The following is an 18776-nucleotide window of genomic DNA, read 5'->3' as shown; positions in this document are numbered from 1 at the left end:
CACGCTCAGAGCAGCAGAGACCTCCCTGGTGGTGCCAGCTGGTTGCCAGCTGGTTGCCACAGGCAGGACGTGCTGCATTCCCACAGCTGGATGCAGCGACCTGGGCTTTCTGTGACATTCCAGTGCTTTGATGTAGGTATTGCAATCCATCAGAGATGCACAGATATCTGCCCTGGAGACTCAGCATAAGAAAGATGTGCTTGGGAAAACAATCACCTTTGCAATTCTTCAAGAGGAAAAATAAGCGCCTGGAGATATTTAGCAGCAGCTAATTAGGATGAATAATACAACTTCTTAAAAATGTATCAACTTTACGTTTATCCACTTACAAACAGAAGCACAAGGCACAGGTGAGGTCACCAGATGGGGCCAGCCTACTGCACCATCCAGCTCTTCCATTATGCCCAGAAAAACAATCCCCAACCACTCACTTCAACTACAGAAGAGCCCTACCTAGAGAGCTTCTCTGTTACAGCAGGGGTGTGCTATAGGTGCTATTTTCTTCTTTCAAAGCAGCCCTCTTCCTTGGAGGAAGTGCTGTGCACATGGGAGCTGCGGCCTTGTTGCAGTCATGAGCAGCTCCAGGGAACATCCCAGCAGGAGGAGTCAGACAGCCTTTCAAATAACACACATCAGCAAATCAGAGGTGCTTCAGCACAGTGCTTTTGGGTGATACTTGTATCTGCAAATTCCTATCGTACTGCCTACGGCTAACTGACCTAACTGGAGCAACTATGCAGTGAGACCATTTAAAAGACCAGCAGATTTGAAAATCCTGTTTTAATAGAAACCTGCCAGAGCTGCACAGTTTTCCTGAAAGGAAAAATGCTACAGTTAATGCATCTACTGAGCAAATCAGAGTAGTTCAGGATTCAGACCAAATTAAGTTATTCTCCCTACAGCGTTTCCCTATTTCTTTCTAAATGAGTTCAGCTACAGGACAACTTTACAGTATTAAGATCAAGGCCTACACATCAACTTCGGAGCATTCATCAATTTATTTTCTTAATTCAGTTACATATCTCATAGCTAACACTCATTATCTCATCATAAAGCTATGCTACACAGTATAACAAAAACCGTTAATGTTGAGCAGATGAAACATTAATAAACAAATATTCTACTGTTTCATTATAAGTCAAACACTAGAAGTCAACTTAATTAGTTTTTGTTCAGCAAAAACAGGATGTTATAAAAAAAATAACTGAAAACATAAGCCAGTGATTTTACTCAATGCATTAAAAACAAAGGCAGCACAGATGAAACACTTAACATGAAGATACTTCCTTAAAGGAGCAACTCAACTCTTTTCTGAGAAAGTGGGTGGCTCTGAAAAGAGCCTTTGGGTTATATTATGTTTTCAAATACCTAACCGGCTTTACTGGCTGAGATTATTTGCTTTTAGCCTTATGACTCTCAGTCTTCTTGGGCAGCAGCACGGCCTGGATGTTGGGCAGCACCCCACCCTGCGCGATGGTGACCTTGCCCAGCAGCTTGTTGAGCTCCTCGTCGTTGCGGATGGCCAGCTGCAGGTGGCGGGGGATGATGCGCGTCTTCTTGTTGTCGCGGGCCGCGTTGCCCGCCAGCTCCAGGATCTCGGCCGTCAGGTACTCCAGCACGGCCGCCATGTAGACGGGAGCTCCGGCCCCCACCCGCTCCGCGTAGTTACCTTTCCGCAGCAGCCGGTGCACGCGGCCCACGGGGAACTGCAGCCCGGCTCGTGATGAACGCGACTTGGCCTTGGCTCTAACCTTCCCGCCCTGCTTCCCGCGGCCCGACATGGTGCTGCTGCCAACGAGAGCTTACAGAACAAACCAAGCCAGAAACAATACAGAGAAAGTCATACTGACGCAGGCGCTCGTCCCCTTTTATCCCTTCCCCGGGCGGGAGTAGCGGCCGCTGATTGGCTGGAATCTACAGTTGTGAAAACAACCAATGAAACAGCGGATCTTATTGCAACCAATCAGAAACAAAGAAACACCCCTTACAGAAAAGACCAATCGCATTGCACGAATTGGAGCCTCGGTATTTGCATAACAGCCCTATAAATAGTGGCGCCGCAGCCATTTTAGATGCAGTTCGCTTTTGCAGCGGTTGGGTAGTTGTGCGTTTGAAATGCCTGAGCCGGCTAAGTCTGCTCCCGCCCCCAAGAAGGGCTCCAAGAAGGCGGTCACCAAGACCCAGAAGAAGGGCGACAAGAAGCGCAAGAAGAGCCGCAAGGAGAGCTACTCGATCTACGTGTACAAGGTGCTGAAGCAGGTGCACCCCGACACGGGCATCTCGTCCAAGGCCATGGGCATCATGAACTCGTTCGTCAACGACATCTTCGAGCGCATCGCCGGCGAGGCGTCGCGCCTGGCGCACTACAACAAGCGCTCGACCATCACGTCGCGGGAGATCCAGACGGCCGTGCGGCTGCTGCTGCCCGGCGAGCTGGCCAAGCACGCGGTCTCCGAGGGCACCAAGGCGGTCACCAAGTACACCAGCTCCAAGTAGAGCGGTCCTGATCCTCACTCTGAACCCAAAGGCTCTTTTCAGAGCCACCCACTCATTCAGTGAAAGAGCTTTAATACAACGTGTTTTTGTGTCTTGTTTGTTTGGAAGGTTAAATAGGATGTGATTATTTTACCTGGAGAATTCCTACTTGATTCTGGGTTATTCAGGGTGAACAATAAAGATCTTTCTCCAGATTCACTGGTCAATGCTTCGTGGTGTTAAACAATTTCAGGTATGATTAATTTGTTTTATAAGCATTGTGTGTCTTATCCAATAAACACAAGTAGTGTGTTTTAACTTTGATTTTAATAGTTGCAGTGCACTAATACATCACTCAAAGAATATCACCTATCTTTCAATAGCTCCACTAACATTCATTAGAGGAGAAAATAAACAAATAATTTTTTTTGCGTAATCGGTCTTACCGTGTCTCTGAGCTGAAATTTTGGCTTTGAGAGGAGAACGATTACCCCTGCAGATCTGAGAACAACGATACGAGCGAGGGCGCGCTGTAACAGACGCTTTCGGAGCGGAGCTGTCCGGCGGCAGCGCTCCCAGCCGATTTCGCAGCGCGGGCTTTTTGAATCTTTCCAGTCGTCCAATAAGCGGCCGCGGTTTCTCCCATCACCCAATCAGAACGGGCTTCAGGCAGAGCCGGGCCTCCCAGGCAGCCCCGCGCCGCTCTGCGTCCGTCCGGCAGCGGCCCCGGTGAGCTGCGTGAGCGCCGCGCCCGGCGGTGGGAGAGAGGGGGAGGTGGCGGGCGCGCTGCCTATTCCGGCCCTCTCCCTGCGGCTCTAACAGCAGTTTGGTGAAGCTGTGCAGGAATTTAAAAAGTCCCCCGCTGAGAGGAAAGGTCATTGCCAAGGACGCGGAGGAGCCGTGCCGGAGAGTTGGCAGCGCCTGTCCCTAAGAGGCGTGGCGGTAGCGCGCAGACTGTTAGGGACCGCATTGTCTGAGTTAAAGCACCGAGAGAGACCTGCATGCCCCAGAGCGATACCCACCCCAGCAATCCCTTTAACACACGCACCTCTGTCCTGCGTTGCTCAAAGGCAGCCCGAAGAGAGGTTGCTTTTTTTCCTTTCTCCCCCCTCTCTCCAGGGAGCGCAAACTTTATTTTTTCCAGCCCTATGCTAACCACGTTCCGCAGCTCAGAGTCCTGCTATTTCTGCAGGCGAGCATCCCATCTGATCGCGAGTAAAAAATGGCGAATCGAGAGCTTCGCTGCAGGCATGGAGCTCACTGTCCGAGTGTCTCAGCTCTTTTTCGGACAGTGGTGGGTGGCTCTTAAAAGAGCCGTTGGGTTTAAGTATTTCCACATCAATACTTCACTTCTTGGCCGCCGCCTTCTTTCCCTTGGCTGCCTTCGGTTTGGCCGCCTTGGATTTGGCAGCTTTGGGCTTCACCGCCTTTGCCTTGGCCGGGCTCTTGGCAGTCGCCGCCTTTTTGGGCTTGGCAGCCTTGGTCACCTTCTTCGGGCTCTTGGCCGCCTTCTTGGTGGCAGCAGCCGCCGGCTTCTTGGCTTTCTTGGGGCTCTTCTTCGCCGCCGCCTTCTTGGGCTTTTTGGCTGCGCTGGCAGGCTTCTTCGCCGCCGGTTTCTTGGGCTTGGCCGCGGGCGTTCTCTTCCTAGGAGCCTTCTCCTTCGCCTCTCCCGGCTTCTTGCTGAGGCGGAACGAGCCGGAGGCGCCGGTGCCCTTGGTCTGCACCAGGGTGCCCTTGCTGACGAGGCTCTTGAGCCCCAGCTTGATGCGGCTGTTGTTCTTCTCCACGTCGTAGCCGCCGGCGGCCAGCGCCTTCTTGAGCGCGGCGAGGGAGAGCCCCTTGCGCTCCTTGGAGGCGGACACGGCCTTGGTGATCAGCTCGGTGACGCTGGGGCCCGCGGGCTTGCGGGCTTTGGCGCCGCCCGCCGCCTTCTTCGGCTTCTTGGCGGCCGCCTTGGCGGCGGGGGCCGCGACAGCGGGAGCGGCGGCGGGAGCGGTCTCCGACATCGCGGCAGAGACTTCTTCCTAATCAAAAGAAAGTAATTGGGCTACAGTAACCCCGATGCCTGAATTTATAGCGAAGCGGTGATCTGTGATTGGTGCTTTACAGAGCCCGCCTAACTGTTAGCCAGGAAGAGCTTTCCGTCCTCCGAGTCTGTGTTTCTTCGGAGTTATAAATTCGTATTTTTTGAAAAATCCCGGCCGCGAAATCACCCCGCTTTCTTCGGGGGGTGAAGGGAAGACCTTGAAGCTTCGTTCTGGGGAGTTTGTCGCCGCGGGCATCCTGGACGAGAGCAAAAAGACGGGTTTAACGTGCCGTCCTGCATCCGGGAAGACCCTGGGGAAGGCGAACTTTTGTTTTTCCGTCTAAATTAAAATAAAAGCTTTCGTCAAAAAATCTCCCCCGTAGCGCAGATTTGTTCTTTAGGGGCTTTTCTGCGGAACAGGATGGATACCGAGGGGGCAGCTTCAATACTTTTGTCGCAAATTGAGTTCAAAGAGAAGGAAGTAACACAATTTCGTGTCTGAGCTTTGAATATGGATAGAGAATCGCCTCCCTGAACCGTATCTTTAACTATTAAGAATACGGTATTCTCACAAAATTCTGTGTTTTGAGAACATAAGATACATCCAGAGGAACTGATGTGCTAGAACTTGTCTCTGTTCCTCGTGTTTTGTTATGTTCTGAGAGGGAATGGTAGCATTTTGATTTATTTTTTTGTTTTGTTTTGTTTTTGGAAATCACTTCTGTATATAAAAAACGAAGCTGTTTTTGCCTCGTTAATAAAGGCGAAATAAGCTGCAAGCTCGATGTTTTGTCTTTTACAGTGCACTATATTGCTGCTCTTAAAACTTGCAAAAATCAGAAGCAAGAAGTAAGGAGAAAAACGTCCAACACATTTATATACACAAAGACGTGTCACATTATCCTCAAACATCAGTGGAACAAACTGAAGCCTCTCTTCTCCCCAAATAAATGTAATAATATGGAAATCGACCTCTGAGAACAGAACGACTCATACAACATTTATTTACATATATTTGGATATAGGCTTGTTTTCCCACCATAAGCTTTATAAAATCTGTGATTCTCAAGAGAAAAAAAGAAGACATCCTGACAAATCCTCATAATATAAATGCTCATATAGCGACATAATTTTCAGATAATCCTCACAAGTAAAAATCAGTTTTGATTTTCACTTAATTATTGTCTCACCCAGTGACAAATGAAAATAATTCTGTTTGCTCATTAGTTTAAATATTGATTAGGATTGATTGCAATATTTTGGAGATGATCAGAATTCAGAAGCCTCAGCTGGTTTCTAATTAGAAAGCAGACTGAAATTTATTCCTTCACTGAAAAATAGCAAATTAATCCCCAAATGATTGTTTTTGTCCCACTTTAGAAATAGCTACCATGTAAAACGTCAGTGGGCTGTTATACGAAAGAACGTCTCTTTTAGCACTGATGAATCTGAGATTCATGAAGATAAATAATACTCTGCAGAAGGCCTTGCGTAGTTCCAGTGGACCAGTGCTGAAAATACCACTGAGTTATTTGTACCATTAAGTGGTTTTAGTTTAAAAGAAATATACCAAAATAGCAAGGAGTACTGAGGTACAACAGAATAGCCAGAGTGTAAACAATGAACTGTCACTGCTTTGTCTTCTCATGTAATTCCATTTTTATTTTGCCATGTCTGTATGTATGCCAGCTGATACACTGAAGGAGAGGAAAGTAAAGGCAGAGAGGAAGGGGAGATTTTGGCTGTTCAGTACCCCACTGCTGAAGCCAGGCTGGAAGGCACCCTGAGTTGGGCTCTGAGATCTGCAATACACCAATACCTGGTGTCATTCCCAGGTAAGCAGCCAGGGTAAATCCACAGTAACCATAAAGCTCTGGGCAACTGCATGAGAGATGGGAATAAAATTCTGAGAGACAAAAAGTTGCTAGAAAAGGAGATGATGCTTATTTCCCAAAAAAGTTAGATGGAGATTTCTCTAAAACAGAATCAGTCTGCAAGTGACATAGGGGTCCACATGGAGGAAAAACAGATTAGACATCAGACGGATAGGGGCAGATTAAACACACAGAATACAGGAAAATAACACAAATAAGCTAACGACTACACTCATTTATTTGTATTTACTCTTCTTAGCATGTTGAAGACCCAGAGAAATTGTTGATTTTTAATATAAGTATCCTATTCTTTTGACGAAGGATGTTTTTGCACGCATTCAGGTATCAACTCTTAACACTAAGTATTAAAAATATATACAAATAACAAGATCAAGAAATATCAGTCAAGTTTTTGCTGTGAGGCAAGTTTGTTGCCAACACTGATTCAACAATTGCAAAGTTTATGTAGTAAGGAAGAATTAAGATGACAAAATGCCATTGGTAAAGAAGTCACATGTATTGTTTGACATATACACCTCAATGAAGCTGAGAAAAATATGTCACCAGATGTTCCAGTGTTAGGGCATCCCATGTCCTAATATTTTGTATCTATTTTGCCTTCTACTCTATTACCTGCAGCAACACAACAGTTTAGAAGGCTGAGAAAAGCATTTTTCTATTTGTATAAGCTAAGAAACCTAGTTCTAAAAACATGCCAAATAATTTGGCCCATACTGGAACAGCCTGTTGATGTCATTGAGATAGACGGAAGTACTTTGTTTTCTATCTCTAGGAAAATGAATGTAATAAAGTTCTCTTGCAGCTGCATTGTCAGACGGTCTCTGCTGCTGCTTTCTTTTTTCAACACACGTACATTGCCACAATGTTGTTTCATCCTTGCGTTCAGGAACGATTTTGGCCTCTGCTACATTCAAAGCAGGATAAAAGAAAACAAATGAAGAAAAAAAAAGTTTATCATTCTTGTCAGTCAAACACAGGTACATCATATTACTGAGTTCTTAAGGGTTGAGATACAAAAGGGATGTTCCCACAGTGCTCTTCCCATCATAGAAGGGTCTAGTAGTCTCCATGCTAGTTTTCCTATTTACTTAGGTTCAGCAAAGGAGGATTGCTGCGAGTGATGTGAAGACTTGAAAGTAACGACAGGGTTTGTCAGACTGCAGTGATTTCATGATCACAGAACAGTGGAATTTGGAAAGCATCTCTGCAGATCATTGAGTGCAGTGCCCAGGATCGAGGCATGGCCAGCTAGAGCAGGAGACAGGGAGACATTACAACCTCAGTGGGCAAACCGTTCTTCTGTTTCACCACCTCCACAATAAAACTTAGACATATTGCTTAAGTTTTATTAGAATTTCCTGTGTTTTGTTTGTGCCAATTTCTTCCTGTCCTGTCGCTGGGCAGCCCTCATCAGTGCTGAGTGGAGGGAAAAAATCACCTTCATCAGTACTGGTTTGGAATTCGTACTTATCCATGTTAATTTATGAATCCCATATACGGATTAATGATGAATTGCACTCCTGCCATCTTTATTTATTTATTTATTTTTAAATTTATTTGTTTATTTTTACTTCTGGTCATTAATTAAAATTGGCTTCAGAAAAACCATTGTTACCTCTCACACAGTTTTATTTTCAAGGCTTGTGAAGACCAGTTTGAATTGCCCTGTCTTGTCTTTGTGGTCATGGTGTCCATGAGTGTAGGACTTTAAAGGCTAGTTGGAGTCATGGCAAATCTTTTATTTCAAATAGGAATACAACCCTAAGCCCCTAAAACCAGAGTACATCAATAGATTGGAGTACATTTCTTGTATAAGAAAAGCAATAATGTAGAAAAATGAAACAATGCAAAACAAAAAAATGGAGTGATTGAAGTGCCGAATCAGGATCTAGTGGATTCTAGCATGTAAGTAGCTAAAAGAAACACAGCAATGCCATTCTCCTATCTGCCATGTTTTCTAGGTAGCAAAAGTCATACTGTCCTTTTCATGACTGGAGATCCACCTGGAAAATGTGGAGCAGAAATCCCCACATAATTATGTTTTGTTTCTCTATATCCATCAATGAATATTATTACCATTATTATGTATAGGAATCTGACTCATGAGCAGAATTTTGTTCTACTGGGGATATAATTGTAGTCTTGTTTGCAGCAACAGAAGAGGAGGAAGCACATAAATGACACACATGTGTCTACTATATACTATATACTATATACTATATACTATATACTATATACTATATACTATATACTATATACTATATACTATATACTATATACTATATACCATATACTATATACTATATACTATATACTATATACTATATACCATATACCATATACCATATACCATATACTATATACTATATACTATATACTATATACTATATACCATATACTATATACTATATACTATATACTATATACTATATACTATATACTATATACTCTATAACCATTACTATAACTCTCACTAAGTGCCTGGAAAAAGAGAAAAAATTGTTGATCACAACACAGATTCCAGAGAGACAGATTACAAGTACTGAACCATTCAGTGCTGTAAATTGACACTAGATCATCAACATACAACATCCACATCCTATCCCTTCAGTAGCAGTCAGGATGTGTTGCTCTTAGGTGCTATTTCATAAAATATCATGCTAAATGAAAGGAATGCTGAAGGCTAACCTTTGGTAATACTCAGTAGATCCAGATCTACACCCTACCTGAAAATCATTGTTACTCTTAAGGTGTCTAAATAATATGAGCAAGAACCAAGCTACAGGGCCACAGGCTAAGCATACCCCAGGAAAGGAGCACCTTGTAACCATGTCAGCCAAATTCAAGGAAGTTGTAAAACTACTTGCTCTAAAATCAACTTTAGAAAGACTCTCAGTTGAGAATGGAATATTTCCCTATAGCTAACTGGTACATTGCAGATTTTATCTCCATTTCAATTTTATTTAATGTTGGGAGTTTTCCTAAGTGTAGGAAAATATTGTAACAGGGAAACTTTGGCTACCACAAAACAAACACATGCACAGTGATAATAAAATTTTATTTGAAATTTTCTAATTGCCATTTATTAAATTAGAATGCCATGTCAAGCATTCTGCAAGAGTCAGTCTTTGGCCTGATACAGTTTTATTACTGATTTGAATAATAATTTACAGTGCATATCTAGCAGTGTTACAGGGGCCAACAAGAAATCCAGAATAACTGAGATTTGAAAGTGAAAAATTCTTTGTAAACTGAAGATATTATCTTCAAAACTGTGAAATTCACTTGGAAAGAAATGTGTCGGCTTTAGGGTAGCAGTTGACTAGCACTTGAAATGATCTGCATCTTCAGGCTATAACTATAACCTGTAATGATATAGATACAACTTGATAACAAAGGGAGGAAATAAGAATTAAGGGAGGAACATAATGATTATATCTGCAACACAAATTAAGAAGATCTCCCACTGTCAGGAGTGTGGTCTCACTGTGTGTATTATGCCTGGCTTTTGTACTGAATTACAGCAAGTAAGAAGTGGGGGAAAAAAAAGGAAACGCAGGAGAAAGCAACAGCAATTATTACAAGACTGGGTGCTACTCCCTGATAAATGGGCACATACAGCTGGAATTGCCTGACTCAAAGAAAGGGCTGAAAAATTAATATTCCTTCAAAAAGGCTTGCACCATTTAAAGGAATTGAATTACATTTGCTCCATGAACATTCCTGAAAATAGAAGAAAATAGAAGAAAATATTTGCTGCAGTAAATTAAAAGTAAGGGGTGATTTCTAAAAACAAGTGGAGTGACACACTGGGAGATATAGCTTGAGAAGACTGTGGAGTTTCCAATGATCAGTGACACTGAACTGTTACCAGATATAAAAAGGGTATAATTTTGATAGTGAATGGAGGACAGCAAAATTGCTGATGCTTTGATACTTGTAATTGTCTCAAAATCACAGACCAGAGAAAATCTGTGTAAGCGAGGGAGGGTGCTTAATGTACTGCACTTTGCATTCAGTAACATTTTTTGGAATAATCTCCCACAGCACTTTCATTTGAGATCTCGTCTGGGATCCGGGGGAGTAGAGGCAGCTCAGCAGGCCGTCAGGTACTTGACAATTGGCCACAAAGTAATACGAAAGCACGGCAGTTAGAGGCAGCCTAGAGAAGAACAACTCATAGATGATTAGAATTTACCAGGGCTTTGTACTATTTGACTGTATTCTGTAATGTCCTAGGTGATAAGACAGGCTGTACCCTTAGCATATGTAGAAGACACTAAGTTAGGAAAGGTAGGGAGAGCAAAAATTAAGATACTCAGTTCAAAGGGACTTCAGTAAACTTGAAGATTCAGCCAAAAGAAATCTCATGCAGTTTGTTATGGAGAAATGCAAATTTCTGCACATAAAACAGGACAACTGTTTTCACCAGCACGGGCTGGGAAATGACAGGCTTGAGCTCCCTGCTAAGGTTAGGGTCATCTTTACCAATTGATGGATCTTCAAAGGGATGACTGTTGCTCTGTCCAGAGACTATGAATAAATAGAACCCTGCAAGCAGCTGAGGTTTCAAGTGAAACATTTGGTCTTCCAACAAAAATATTACTGAAACAGAGACAAAAGCACAGCAGTAGTGTCTGGAGACACCGACACAACACACGTCACCATTTTACAGACTTGGCTTCCTCCAGAAACACACAGCTCAAGACAAAATCAAATATCTTTTAGCAGGAATGTGAACAGTAGGTTTATTTCTTTGAAAACTATGTCCCAGAAAGGCTGCTTGGGGGACAAGTGTTTCAGCTGCTCTTAAGTACTTACGACTCTATAGGAACTGGCAGTGTTCAAAAGAAATGCTTCTTGCCCAGTACATCTCTGCAGGATCCCAGGCGAGGAGTGGGACTTAAAAGCCTCTGCTGTGTTGCAAACGTTATTCTTGACAGACTTCTGTAATGTTATTAATGCTTAATGCATCAATGTATCAGGAAGCTTGTGTGCTTAAAATACCCCTTTGGAAAGCAAGTAATAATTTAAGGGAAGCAGCTAAGTATCAGCTGAGTTGTTGAGCAGCTGGGTTGCTGCCTCTCTGAGTGCAGGACCAGATATGAACGATGTGGTACAGATCTCTGACCTCATGGGTCACCCTGCTCTAAAATCACCTGCAGGGACATCAGAGAAGCCTGGTTCTGGACTCAGCCCTTTGCTTCTCCTTATGGGAAGCCTGGAGTCCAGGGAAGACAACATGGGCAAAGCAGTGCTCTGGAGCCCATCCTCAACTTACTTTCCTGTCTTCTCTCCTGTTCTAAAACAGCTTACCTCAAGGAACTTGGTATTTATTATCTTCCCAACACTGGTCTAGGAGTTCCTTCAGCCTTTCCCCATATTGCTACTCAGCTATACCAGCTATCTAGGGAGCCCATCAGCACCTGCCCTTACCTCACTAGCATGGGGAGAACTGCTAGGCTGCCAAGTGGCTTGTGACAGGGGAGAGAGAGACCAATGTATTTTAGCTTCTAGTCTGTGTGCGGTGTGTAGGGGACAATGCCTTTGGAAGCCTCCTCCTGTCAAGGTAGATATCAGACTCACAGTGTTAGGGTGTGGGTGCCAAGGACAACATTCCTTGGGAAATACTTGTGCAGTGGCCCTTCCTGCCATCGCTGCTGGAGACCAAAGCTGTGATATCATCATTTTCCATGAGGAAATGGCAGACAGATCCTGCTGGTTTGCAGAGGAACAGAGCAATAACTCAGACAGCTTGCACTTACTCTTTTGAGGGCAGCTGGCATGGCACAAAGGAAGTGAGAGGTCTTCTGGAAAATTTTGCCCATGTGGATCATGTGATGTGTAAGAAGCCGCACACTGTGCATAGCAAATGGCTGCCCTCAAAGGTCAGCACAAGCTGCTGGGCTGTGCTGGAGCACTTTCCTTGCCCCGTTAGAGCCTGTGTGGTTTCTAGACATGGCAGCAGGAGAAAAGTTATCAACAATCCAAAGCAGCCCCATTTCTTATATCAGAAAAAGGGCGACTGTAAACACCATAACCTCAGCTTTGCAGTGTGGCACAGAAAGTGGAATATGTGTGCATGGGGATACAGACAATGAGGACTACTGGGGTAGATTTAGACACCTGGATTGTATCTGGTGTGTTGTTTGCAGTTGTATCTACATGTGACAGGTTGCCATCCACCACATTTCCCTGCAGTCAATGTCCAGCACTCTGTAAACATTTTCTTTTAGATAGCCCATGTGAGAAGAATTTAATATTTACTTAATTACATGAGATACTGACTTAAGAGAGTTATGCAGTTATTTACTGAGATCACATCAGAAACACAATATATCAGTTGTGATACAGCTGAATATCATTGCAAACATGATTCTCATTACAGGACACTGTATACTCATAACAACAACCGTCCTCAGTCACCCAAAAGGAGTAAGCTGTTTGTCGCCTCTGGCCCGTTGCTCTCTTCAAAATTTGTTCTGCATGTTGTCCAGCTTCTATAACTTACACTGGGCTGGACCACATATATATTGTCACTTCACACCCTCCATGATGCCATAGCAGGAAGAAAATAATTTTTTTGTCATGATCTGAGGGAACCTGGTGATTCACTGACAGTTCTGTCTTATTTTAAACCAATTACTCTCCAGTCTCCCTGGTGTTGACATAAGTTCATCTTTCTTTACCAAGGCTCATTAATTTTCTTTTCCTCTTCTCCTCTCTGTTATGGGGTGGGCTGGTCTGCCACAAGTGCCCGGGTTCTCACTTCAAGGGAAAAATCTGTTTCATTTCCCCAGATAGCCCAGGTGAGATCGGATATGTTTTCAGCATGGCTGATAACAGGAGCATGGAGCAATGCAAAGTTAGGGTCTGTATGACCTTTTTCATTCACAAAGAGAAGATCACAATTCCATTTTATTCCCCTTCATAACTGACAGATAATATTTCAAGCAGAGTACGAAGTAGAATCTGTTCATGAGTCATCAGTGCAAGAAGTACCAATTCACCAATACTGATAAAACACTGCAAACTGCTAGTTTGAAAAGTACAGACAGCTTTCCAGAAGATTATTCATGCATGTTTCTACAGTATAATGTCTGGCAGTATTTTGTTTTTTGTTTTTGTCTAATATTGATTTGAGATTTGATACCTGAAATTCCATTTCCATTTCATTAATGATTTTGTTCCTAACGTCAGGATTAATGGATAACTATTCTAATTTGTAACTCTAAGGTTTCCAGTGCAGATACAAATCCCTCCAGAAATCCTTTCTAGTGCAAGACTTTAAACACAAATGAGAAAACATCACATTAGTTCACTACAGGATGAAGAAAACCGATGTATGAGCATGGCAGCCAAGAACTTGCAATTGTAATCCAAAAGATGACTACAAAGATCATACGGACAGATAGGGGTTGTTCTCAATGCACCAGAGTCATTTGCCTCTGCCTTGCAGAATTAATGTCTTGAATCCACCTTGTGAATATTTCTTCAGTATATGTATGTACTAAATATATATATATATATATTTTAAGTGGCAAATGCTACTGCTAGAGCACTGTCACTACCAGGTATTAGCAGGGGTTGAGGAGCAGAGAGGGAAGACTTCTGGAATACAGCATTCTGCTGCTAATGAGGAACTTGTAAGTAAGGGAAAAAACATCGTAACTAACTTAGAAACAAACAAGCAAAACAGTTCTTTAGAATACAAACAGCAGCAGATACATGGTAACTCCTCCAACATAGAGAAAGGATGTTTGAGGAGGACTGCAACAAATCTAAGGGGATTTAGATTATGACAAATTATACGATTACTTAGAAGCTAGGCATTACTCCTCATCTGTGCAACCAGAGGCATAGTTGTTAAAGATAACAGAAGAAAAAAAAGTGGATGCCTCTAATAAGTGAACTACACCAGCTGAAAAGGACATAGAAGTGATACTGACCATGAAAATATTTTAGGATAGTGTAAGAAACAATTTTTTGAATTGTTTCTTGAATAGTCAGGATAATTATCTCCGATTTTAAGTCTAACACTTCAGCAAAATTAGAACAAAAACCTCCTTCAGCTATGCGGCAGAATTAAATTCCTTTATTGTTGAACAGAGTGAAGTTGAACAGTGCAGTACCTAGCAGCTCAGTAAATGATTTATGTTCTAATTGTAGTAGAATTTGAAAATAGTATGTTGAAATTATACTTGAGAGGACAGAATAAAATCAAACTTGAGAGATGATAACCCCGTTCTTACAAAACCAAACAAATGAGCCAAACTGAAAAGTGGTAACAATTTAATATCAATATACCTATCTGAAAAATCTCCTATTTTATCTTCTGATGAATATAAGCTAATAGACTCAGACTTGCCTGTGTAAGAAAGGAAAGAGTATCAATTTCCCTATTTTGGACACAGAAATCAAGCAATGAAAAGTGTATTTTAGAAAATCTGACAGCACAAATGTGTGAAGTCTGCCCAAGTGCAAGGGCAGCATAACAACATTTTGAAACACTAAAAATTCTGAAAAAAAGTTTATTAAATTCTAAAAACATGAAAAAAAACTAAAAGGAGAAAATGATAAATAAACAACAGTGAGAAAACATTGGGAATTTAAAGTAATTCAAACAAACATTGGGTGGTACAAAATAATAAAATAAAGGACATACTTGTAAAAGGTTTACACGAATACTGATAAAGGGAGAAAAAACACTTTCCAATTCTTAGGACCATTTACTAAGTCGGGAGTATTCACTTGAGAAGGTGTAATCCTTACAGCCCAACTCAGCGTTTAACTGGGGGCGCTGCGTCATCACCCGCCATGCGGGAGGCAGCAAAAACGGCGGGAAGGCTTCCCCCTCCTTCTTGCGCCAGCGCGCGCGCGCGCGCGCTCGCTCGCTCACCGCAGTCCCCAATCAGGTCGGCTCTCGCACTACAAATATCCCCTCTCCCCAACAGCCCCCACGCATTTCTTCTCGGTTACCGCGGCGCTCAGCATGTCCGGCAGAGGCAAGGGCGGGAAGGGGCTCGGCAAGGGGGGCGCCAAGCGCCACCGCAAGGTGCTGCGCGACAACATCCAGGGCATCACCAAGCCGGCCATCCGCCGCCTGGCGCGGCGCGGCGGCGTCAAGCGCATCTCGGGGCTCATCTACGAGGAGACGCGCGGCGTGCTCAAGGTCTTCCTGGAGAACGTCATCCGCGACGCCGTCACCTACACCGAGCATGCCAAGAGGAAGACGGTCACGGCCATGGACGTGGTCTACGCGCTCAAGCGCCAGGGACGCACCCTCTACGGCTTCGGCGGCTAAAGTAATCTGACGTTAGACTGCGCTTTTAAAACACCCCAAAGGCTCTTTTCAGAGCCACCCACTTACGCTGGAAAAGAGCTGTGTCCTTTCAACCTAGTCGTAACTTAATACTGAAACCACTTTTTCACAACTTTGATATGTAAATAGTTTGCTAGGTAGCCCTGTTAAGATTAAAGTACTAAAGTAGTTACATGAAACTGCGCTTCTCTGTCAGACTGGGGATCGTCACTCAGAAGTGAATATATACAGCCATATCAACAGCTGATGGCTTCAGCACTTGCTTCACCGAGAAATTTGGTTAAATCGCGGGAGAGGCTCTTTGAGCTCCGTGCCGGGGCAGGCGCCGGCGAAGCCCTAAGAGTCCGTTAGAGGTGCTGAGGGTGTGAACAAGGCATGTAGGAGCGGATTCGTATTCAGATCGCTGTGTTCTTCACAGGGCCGTGCGGAAAGGCGGTCGGGGGAAGAGAATGGAGGAGGGGTTTGGGCACGGCTGCTCGTCTCGGGAGCGTACGCTTCTAAATACCGAAATGATACTGGATCTCCCAATCGTACAAAAACGCCTCGTATTCTCAGCGTGTGTTTTAAAACTTACAAACGTATTTCAGTGTAGAACTGCTGAAGGCAGTGCAACTCCTTGCATCCGCTTTCCCTACGCCGTTTCCTTTCACCCGAAACAGCATCTGCTCAAGTGCTTTCCAGCCAAGAAATGTGCACTGCACTCTTTGTCCTGTAAGCAGTTCCCAGACGCTGGGAGCACCGTTCCTTGAATCGCAGCGACCGGAAGGCACCTTGGTACCACCGTGTGCTGATTTGGTACCGCGACACCAAATTCTCTTTATGCAGCCGGATCTGCCAGGAGTGAGTTCCTGCCGAGAAACTGCTGTATCGCATCTGTAGCCAAAACTCGAGTACATATGAGCCGAAATAAAAAGGATGTCCGTGTCTCATACACTCGAGAAACAGCAAGTAGAGGTTCATCTTTCCTATGTGGGGGGGGAACTTTGTGCAGGTTGTGACCCAGTACGGCAGTCGCCGCTCGGACCGGGCGCAGCTGAATACAAAAGGGACGCCTACGGAGTGGGGGGAAGGTGAGCACCACTACCCGGTAACGGAAGTGGCGCGCTTTCTAGGCGCGCTTTTTGAATTTGAAAGCATCCAATAAAAACGGACTCTCCAAGCCAGCCAATCAGAGAGGGGCGCACACTATAAAATCCGCCACAGACACAGCGCGCTACCATTCCTCGGCGGTGCTCCTGAGCGGTTACTCGGCTGTGTCAGAGCGATGGCGCGCACGAAGCAGACGGCGCGTAAGTCGACGGGCGGCAAGGCGCCCCGCAAGCAGCTGGCCACCAAGGCGGCCCGCAAGAGCGCGCCGGCCACGGGCGGCGTGAAGAAGCCGCACCGCTACCGGCCCGGCACGGTGGCGCTGCGCGAGATCCGCCGCTACCAGAAGTCCACGGAGCTGCTGATCCGCAAGCTGCCCTTCCAGCGCCTGGTGCGCGAGATCGCGCAGGACTTCAAGACCGACCTGCGCTTCCAGAGCTCGGCCGTCATGGCGCTGCAGGAGGCGAGCGAGGCTTACCTGGTGGGGCTCTTCGAGGACACCAACCTGTGCGCCATCCACGCCAAGCGCGTCACCATCATGCCCAAGGACATCCAGCTCGCCCGGCGCATCCGCGGGGAGCGCGCCTGAGGCCGCTGTCCTTCCATCTCTTTCATCCTCGCACCCTAAAGGCTCTTTTAAGAGCCACCACGTTGCCCCTCAAGGGAGCTGTGACACTGCTTACTAATAACTGCATACTTCAGTTACTTCGTCTTCAACTTTATTTAAGGTATTGTAAAGTTATGGGACTGCTTTATAGAAACGAGTAATCATTTTGTGCTCCTTACATCTTCCCTATGGATGGGTGGTGGAAATTGTGCAGAAAAAGTGTTTATAAGTGCCTCTAAGGAGCATTCTACTTTCTCTGTAAGCGCTATTTATACAATACAGATCTTGAGGGGGTATTTTTTTTTTTTTTTAATGTGTGTAAACGGTATTAAGTGATGCATTAATTCGGGCTTTGACACTTCTGTTGCTAAAATATTAGTGTGAGAGCTATATCATACGGTAGGTTAAAGTAACCTTCCACATTTCTTTTATTTCACTGCAAATTGGCCCTTTGTCTAGTTTTAATGTCCGCTGCAGGAGGTTGTACTTTTAAGGAACATTAAAGGTAGGTATTATTTGAGTTTGTGTATAAAATAACTAATTTAATTTCAGTGTTTTCTTTATAAATGCATTCAGTCGTTGCTTGTGCTGGGATACAGTCAAAACTTAATGCTTCAATAGACGTGTAAGTGTTCTAGTGGATAAAGCAAAATCACTAATAAAGGCTGGTATTAGGGACAACTAGGATATTCAAGTAATCTAAATTGCTATTTATCTTTGATTTATTACTTGGAGACCTGAATAAATTAGCCTGAGTATCTTTCAAGAGGGGAACTTGGATAAAAGAAAAAAGGAGGGAAAAAAAACAAAAACAAAGAAGATTGAAACAAGGAATACAAGTAGGAAGACAGGATCAATGTTTACTAGATTTTAGTTCATTCATTAGACTTCTGTAGACAGAAAATTGAAGTTGGTATTGAATTGCTTTGGTTTCACGTTGCATTGTGCTCAGTTTTGCGGGCGCAGCCTTTCAATATCTCGGTGAACTCATATTTCTGTTCATTCACAAATAAAACATTTGGATTCCCATGACTTTTGTTCTTAGGGTGTCTTTCCTCTGCCTTTGATAACGAAGTGTGGCCTATCCCACATGCTGCTGTAATGTTATCATCCACGTTGGTCTCCAGGGAGAACATAGTTATGTGAGGATGGCATCTAGGGAACTCCACAGTAAGATTCACGGAGTGTGGTGTTTCAGAAATAACATGGGATATAAAAGAGGCCAGGGACAGGACATATTCATAGCATAACCATAGATATAGAATCACAGAATGACCAGGGTTGGAAGGGACCTCAAGGATCATGAATCTCCAACCCCCTTCCCACACACAGGGCCACCATCATCCCCATTTAATACTGACCAGG

The 18776-nt window shown here is 44.2% G+C and overlaps 5 protein-coding genes across 5 annotated transcripts; 3 read left to right on the top strand and 2 right to left on the bottom strand.

Moving 5' to 3' along the window:
• Positions 1 to 979: 979 nt before the first annotated feature.
• On the bottom strand, positions 980 to 1905 carry LOC128074038 (histone H2A.J). Its single transcript, XM_052669546.1, has one exon. The coding sequence runs from the start codon at positions 1779 to 1781 to the stop codon at positions 1392 to 1394; it is 390 nt and encodes a 129-aa protein (XP_052525506.1). The 5' UTR covers positions 1782 to 1905; the 3' UTR covers positions 980 to 1391.
• Positions 1906 to 2061: 156 nt separating this feature from the next.
• Positions 2062 to 2665, top strand: LOC128074046 (histone H2B 1/2/3/4/6). The gene has a single exon (XM_052669555.1). The coding sequence runs from the start codon at positions 2116 to 2118 to the stop codon at positions 2494 to 2496; it is 381 nt and encodes a 126-aa protein (XP_052525515.1). The 5' UTR covers positions 2062 to 2115; the 3' UTR covers positions 2497 to 2665.
• Positions 2666 to 2886: 221 nt separating this feature from the next.
• On the bottom strand, positions 2887 to 4493 carry LOC128074019 (histone H1.10). The gene has a single exon (XM_052669524.1). It carries the CDS (start codon positions 4479 to 4481, stop codon positions 3822 to 3824), a length of 660 nt encoding a protein of 219 aa, XP_052525484.1. The 5' UTR covers positions 4482 to 4493; the 3' UTR covers positions 2887 to 3821.
• A 10866-nt stretch (positions 4494 to 15359) lies between these two features.
• On the top strand, positions 15360 to 16141 carry LOC128074056 (histone H4). Its single transcript, XM_052669565.1, has one exon. The coding sequence runs from the start codon at positions 15389 to 15391 to the stop codon at positions 15698 to 15700; it is 312 nt and encodes a 103-aa protein (XP_052525525.1). The 5' UTR covers positions 15360 to 15388; the 3' UTR covers positions 15701 to 16141.
• An 811-nt stretch (positions 16142 to 16952) lies between these two features.
• Positions 16953 to 18230, top strand: LOC128074028 (histone H3). The gene has a single exon (XM_052669536.1). The coding sequence runs from the start codon at positions 16983 to 16985 to the stop codon at positions 17391 to 17393; it is 411 nt and encodes a 136-aa protein (XP_052525496.1). The 5' UTR covers positions 16953 to 16982; the 3' UTR covers positions 17394 to 18230.
• Positions 18231 to 18776: the final 546 nt, after the last annotated feature.

This window comes from Tympanuchus pallidicinctus, unplaced genomic scaffold (genome assembly GCF_026119805.1).
Source record: "Tympanuchus pallidicinctus isolate F22 unplaced genomic scaffold, pur_lepc_1.0 scaffold8, whole genome shotgun sequence".
Lineage (NCBI taxonomy): Eukaryota > Metazoa > Chordata > Aves > Galliformes > Phasianidae > Tympanuchus > Tympanuchus pallidicinctus.
This window is presented reverse-complemented; position numbering and strand designations above follow the sequence as displayed.

Coding starts and splice junctions, on each gene's coding strand:
- LOC128074056 (XM_052669565.1), top strand. CDS start 15,389: ATGTCCGGCAGAGGCAAGGGCGGGAAGGGGCTCGGCAAGGGGGGCGCC.
- LOC128074028 (XM_052669536.1), top strand. CDS start 16,983: ATGGCGCGCACGAAGCAGACGGCGCGTAAGTCGACGGGCGGCAAGGCG.
- LOC128074046 (XM_052669555.1), top strand. CDS start 2,116: ATGCCTGAGCCGGCTAAGTCTGCTCCCGCCCCCAAGAAGGGCTCCAAG.
- LOC128074038 (XM_052669546.1), bottom strand. CDS start 1,781: ATGTCGGGCCGCGGGAAGCAGGGCGGGAAGGTTAGAGCCAAGGCCAAG.
- LOC128074019 (XM_052669524.1), bottom strand. CDS start 4,481: ATGTCGGAGACCGCTCCCGCCGCCGCTCCCGCTGTCGCGGCCCCCGCC.